The sequence below is a fragment of the Lactuca serriola genome, chromosome 5, assembly GCF_051521515.1.
Source record: "Lactuca serriola cultivar US96UC23 chromosome 5, Lser_US96UC23_V15, whole genome shotgun sequence".
Classification (NCBI taxonomy): domain Eukaryota; kingdom Viridiplantae; phylum Streptophyta; class Magnoliopsida; order Asterales; family Asteraceae; genus Lactuca; species Lactuca serriola.
Window position 1 is genome coordinate 156,722,236 of NC_136412.1, and position 6,029 is coordinate 156,728,264.

Consider the following 6,029-nt stretch of genomic DNA (forward strand, 5'->3'; position numbering starts at 1 on the left):
TCCACCAATCCTTCGCCCCGGGCCTCAACAGGTTCAGAGCACACCTCACCCTCTGATCATCAGGGCATGAACACGTGAAGAAACACCTCTCCACGTCCGATAACCACCTCATAGCAACAATCGGGTCCTGAACTCCATCAAAGGTGGGAGGCTTCGTATTGTCGAAGTCCCGATACTGAAAGCCCCGACCAACTCCTCCCCCTGCCGCTGCTACAGCTGTTGTAGCCGCCGCGGCAGCCGTCTCTGTGAGAGCTGCATAGCGCTCATCAAAATACTCAACCATGGCGGTCTTGATCGACCCAAATAGCTCCGACAACTCAGCCCGGAACAACTCAGCAATCTCATCATGCAGGATCTCACGAATCCTCGCATCCAACTCACACATGCTCATCTGACCGATAACCTCGGGTGGTACTGACCCGCCCGGAACTCCCTCTCCTGCTCCCGATCCTGATCCGGATCCACTCTCATCATGCCTAAGAATCTCCATACTGAAAAACACCACACAAAATCTCAGACTCTTCCCATTAACCTGGGATCCAACCCTCTCAACCCAACCCTAGAGACCATGGTTTCCCTGATACGCGTATGGGTCCTGTGCTTTCAGTAGTACGGGCCCATACTACCTTCCACACCTACCCATATTTGTATGAAGTACTACCACAGCACCCTAGTGAAAACATGCATAACAACTCTCAACCCTCACCACTAGAGGAACTCTAAAAATCTCCCACAAGGAAACCCTAGGCTACAGGCATCACAAATCAGGCAACATTATCATGAAATCCTGAAGATCCCTAGCCTATCACTAGCATGCTGTTCTACCAAAGCTCAAAAACAAATAACATGCATGGTATTTTGGGGTTACTTACTGGCTCCGGTTGATCGTACCTCCGCGTCCTCCTTTACTCATTTGAAAACCATTTTAAACTCTCTTTTTGAAAACTCTCCTCGATTTGAGACTGGAGTCACACGTGTGTTCCTCCAATTCACTCAAACCAAGGCTCTGATACCAACTTGTAACGACCGAAAAATACAACCAATTTTAAATTTTTCAAAAACAACTCGATTCCATTAAATCTTTACAAAAAGGTTTCAATACAAAACATTTAACGCATTCCCAGAATCACATTACTACAAAATCATGAGGAGCGGTACGATCACGCCTTCGCCTTGCCACAATCTCCTGAAGAACCTGAAAAACATAAAACCACAACTGTAAGCCCGAAAGCTTAGTGAGATATCCCCAAAATATCAACCACATATACCATACACGCATAACATGCCATAACATATCCGATCACAGAACAGCCATGCACTTCGGGTCTACTATGGGACTGGTCCGCCGCACCGGCCAAACATATCAAAGCAATAACATAACAACAACTACCCGGATCTCATTCCGATAAGGGTCGGCCTTGGTGCCGTAGACCCTGTTGATATAGTGAGGATAACTCACCTCGAAATTGCCGACTGAAAGGATAAGATCCCGCTGCTCCAAACTCCGACACGAACTCCTCCACTGAACACCAAAACACTCAACTCAATAAATACCCTTAATTACCAAAATGCCCCCGGAAGACAATTGGTCAACCCTTGGACAAAGTCAAAGTCAACCCCTGACTGACTCTACTCGCCGAGTCAACCCGATGACTCGCCGAGTCCCCAAGCTCAGGACTTCCCTCAATCCGCGACCTAACTCGCCGAGTCACCCCGAGACTCGTCGAGTCCAACAACTCTGAGTCCACACGCCCACAACTCACCGAGTCATCCCTTGACTCGCCGATTCTCGACTCAACCAGACAATATTGGGACTCTTCGACAAGACTCGCCGAGTCCAAGGACAGACTCGCCGAGTCTAAGGCTATCTTCAACCTACTCGCCGAGTTGTTCATACAACTCGTCGAGTTCCAGGCCATCTTCATCCAACTCGCCGAGTTGTTCTTCCAACTCGTCGAGTTGTTCTTCCAACTCGTCGAGTTCTAGCTCATCTTCAAGCAACTCGTCGAGTCCACCCATGTGACACGCCGAGTACCACCGGTCTGAATCCATACGGAAGCACTCCAGACCATGCAATTGATCCAAAACATAGATCTAGCCTCCTACAACCCATCCATCACGTAAAGTGGCAAACTTTACGTGAATCCAAAGAGATCTAGGCCTTTTACACTTTAGGGCTAGGGTTTGGGACATGATAGCTTCACTACACACTCAAACACAGGGACTTTCAGGCATTCCAACCCTTCTCCATTCCAGATCTGAGGTAGCAACCTTAGATCTAACCTCTAAACTCCAAAACACCAAAAGATATGATCTCTAACACCCCCAAAATGAAGAATCTAGACAAAAGCAGCTCAAACAATGGAATGATACCTCAAAAGGAAGCTCCAAGAGAAGATTATCCCGAATCCTTGCAAAGCCCTTTGATCCAAACCTCTTCTTCTTCAAGATCTCTTCAACAACCACCTCTCCAAGCTCCAAATTGCTCAACAATGGGGTTTCTCCACGAAATTAGGGTTTCTGGAACTCAAGGGGGGTGATAAGGAGGCTGGGGAAGAAACATAATGTTCTTGATATAGGGCTCAACCCCGAGAATTAGGGTTTTCTCCATTCAGTGCCTACTCGCCGAGTCCATCTTACTGACTCGCCGAGTTAGCCACTTGACACGCGACCAAGTCGCGACTCTACTCGCTGAGTCCACCCATGGACTCACCGAGTCGCTCTTTCCCAATTTACTCTTTTAGCCCTTCAACTCTACTCTTGATATTTCGGGATGTTATAATAATATGCCGATAAAGATCTATATTGAAAATCATTAAACACACGAAACAACACAAAATATTTTTGTTTTATTGGTTTTTGAAATTGAAACAGAAAAAGATATCTTTTTGAAATTTTTTTTTGAAATTTAAAGACAAAAGAAAAAAAATATTTTTCTAGTTTTGGTGTTTTTGAAAATTAAAGAAAAAAGAAAGAAAATCTTTTTCGTATTTTTGATTGATAAAAACAATAAAATGATACCTGACATTCGAAATATGAAGTATCGATATCCATACAAGATATGTCAACACAGAAACGATTCCACAGTCAACGTAGTATGAACTTAACCATTTAAATGGATTTCAAAAACGAAGGGTGTCGAATGCTGAATAGTGAACAATAACTTCTAAATGCTTCGGCGGTATTTCAACTCCTTGTTATTTCATGTTGAAGAAATGTTTGGAATAGCATTTGCATTGAGCATTCCTAATCTAGACAAGATCCTTAGAAAAGATTTCTCATCCAAAGAATTTGTAAAAATGTTAGCAAGTCAATCCATTGTCTTTACAAAATGAACCTTTATATTTCCATCCTCGACATGATCCTTTATGAACTAATATCTGAGTGCGAGGTGCTTTGTCTTCAAATGTCGCACTGGATTATAGCAGATGCGTATTGCTCTTTGTGAATCACAATACAAAGGTATATTTTTCACGTTGATTGTGTAATCACGAAGTTGTCTTTGTATCCATATGACTTGACAAGTGCAAGCTGCAAAAACAGCATATTCAACTTCTACTGTGGAAATTGAAACACAAGTTTGTTTCTTCGAATGCCAGCTAACAAGCTTCCTGTCCAAAATTTGACATCCACCAGAAGTGCTTTTTCTGTCGGGTTGACAACGACCAAGATCTGCATCAAAAAATGCCTGAATAAAGAAACATGTCTTCGAAGGGTACCATAAACCCAACGACATTGTCCCTCTGAGATATTGAAAGATATTCTTTACAGATGTTAGATGGGGTACCCTAGGGTTCGACTAATACTAGCACAATTTCAAACAACGAACATACTGTCAAGTCTACTAGCAGTTAAGTATAGTAATGAACCAATCATGCTCCTGTACAACGTAATATCAACAACAGGCTTGTCCAACGAAGGTCCTAAGTGTGTGCTGACAGTCATTGGTACTCACAACTTCGATATATTCGTCATCCCAAACTTCTCAAGCAGATTACGAGAATACTTCTCTTGATTTATGAAAATTCCTTCTCTGCTTTGACGAATATTCAGTCCCAGAAAATTATTGATCGTGCCCATCATACTCATCTCAAATTTACTTTTCATCATATGCTCAAATTCTCTAGACAATGAAGGATCAGTTGAACCAAAAATAATATCATCTAAGTAAATTTGAACGAGCATCAAGTGATCCCCCACTTTCTATAGAAATAGAGTGGGATCAACAGATCCTTGTCTAAACTATGAGAGTTTCAAGAAATTAGTAAGAGTTGCATACCAGGATCGAGGTGCTTGTTTAAAGCCATAAACAACTTTATCAATAATATAGAAATGATCAGGATATTGATCATTTACGAAACCTGGTGGTTGTTCAACGTAAACAGTCTTTTCTAATACTCCATTGAGAAAAGCACACCTGACATCCATCTGATAAACATCGAAGTCTTTGTGTGCTGCATAAGCAATAAATATTCAAATAGCCTCGAGTCTCGTGACAGCTACATAGGTTTCATCATAGTCAATACCTTCTTGTTGCGAATATCCCTTAACAACCAACCTTGCTTTGTTTCGGACCACATTTCCTTCTTTGTTAGTTTTATTTTAAAAAAAATCCATTTTAAGCCTATGACAGATACATCATTAGGTTTTGGAACTAGTCACCAAACCTTGTTTCTTTCGAATTCAACAAGTTTAGATTGCATGGAAACAATCCAATCAGGATCCTCCAAAGCAGTCTTTACTAATTTTGGTTCTCTTTTTGGAATAAAAACATTAAACATGGAAAATTCTTGGTTTTTATTCAGTACCTCATTTTTAGCATGAAGTTGAGCCCTTGTTAAAACTCCAACTTGAGGATCACATAGAACTTGTTCTTTAGGATGATTGCAAGTCCATCGATCTAGTGGTGGATATGCCTGATCAAAATCCAAAGGTTCATCTTCGAACATTTCATCCGACTCTGAACCTTCACATGCATTAGACACACTATCAGTCACATTATAAAAATATTCAGTTTGTACATTAGAAACATTAGGTATAAATCCATTTTGCTCCCCCTTGACAATTGGATCGGAATTGTGATGCTCCCCCCTCGACAATTTGATCAGAATTGTGACGCTCCCTCTCGACATCAATATTCAGACCTCCTTTTCTCCTCGTCGACATCAAAATTCGAATCCAAGTGCTCCCCCTCCACCTGATCACCTTGCAAAACCGAGTGACTTTCAACATGTATTGGAGAGTTTGTTGTAGAAAGTAAATCGGCATCTTCCCGAGTTATTGTCGAACCATCAGAATGTTTTGATGCTTTAGGAATCTGATTATCATCAGCATGAACTTTTGCATCGATTGCTCTATCTGAAACACCAAAAATTAATTCATAATCAAGATCAACTAAATTAGCAACTTCAGACTCAATATTTTTTCATTAATGATACGATTATGTTCAAAAGTCTTCTCGACACGTTTGACATAATGATCATCGAAAGACAGATTGAAAGTTTCTTCAATATTCCATGTTTGCTTGTTCAACACCCAATATGCTACCGAATTGTGCGAATATCCCAAGAAAATCCCTTCATCAACTTTGGATTGAAATTTTGGAAGATTATCCTTGAGATTCATTATAAAGTAATGATCGATTTCATCAAGCATATGAAACTCAGTTTCATTAATGATACGATTATGTTCAAAACTCTTTCTGACTTTCTTTCTCAAACTGAGTTTCATATGCTTGATGAAATCGATCATTACTTGAGCAGTTTCATTAATGATACGATTATGTTCAAAAGTCTTCTCGAAGACCACTTGATTACCAGTGCCCACAACAAGTTGTGAAACACTAACCAAGTTGTGTTTAAGACCTTCGACGTATACCACTTGATTAACTGTAAAATTTCCATTTGTAACTTTTCCATAGCCTTTAACCTTGTATATTTGGTTATTTCCAAATTTCACGACTCCAACATTTTCTAAACTTCTATAATCATGCAAATTTTCCTTTCATCATGTCATGTGACAAGAGAAAC

General features: G+C 40.7%; 1 protein-coding gene across 1 annotated transcript; it reads right to left on the reverse strand.

Annotated features, from left to right (window-relative positions):
- Positions 1-3,373: 3,373 nt before the first annotated feature.
- Positions 3,374-5,751, reverse strand: LOC145049908 (uncharacterized). The gene is made up of 7 exons (XM_078998245.1): positions 5,439-5,751; positions 5,145-5,358; positions 4,668-4,986; positions 4,527-4,583; positions 4,315-4,428; positions 3,956-4,203; positions 3,374-3,743 (listed from the first exon to the last, which is right to left on the reverse strand). Exons 1-7 carry the CDS (start codon positions 5,749-5,751, stop codon positions 3,374-3,376), a joined length of 1,635 nt encoding a protein of 544 aa, XP_078854371.1.
- Between the last annotated feature and the right edge of the window lie 278 nt (positions 5,752-6,029).

Bases quoted from the DNA above. Each gene is read 5' to 3' on its own strand.
- LOC145049908 (XM_078998245.1), bottom strand. From the start codon at position 5,751: ATGATCGATTTCATCAAGCATATGAAACTCAGTTTGAGAAAGAAAGTC. The intron at 4,429-4,526 runs GTATTGACTATG...GATGTTTATCAG, and splicing joins GGGATATTCGCAACAAGAAG to ATGGATGTCAGGTGTGCTTT. The intron at 3,744-3,955 runs GTGAGTACCAAT...TCAATATCTCAG, and splicing joins ATGACGAATATATCGAAGTT to AGGGACAATGTCGTTGGGTT.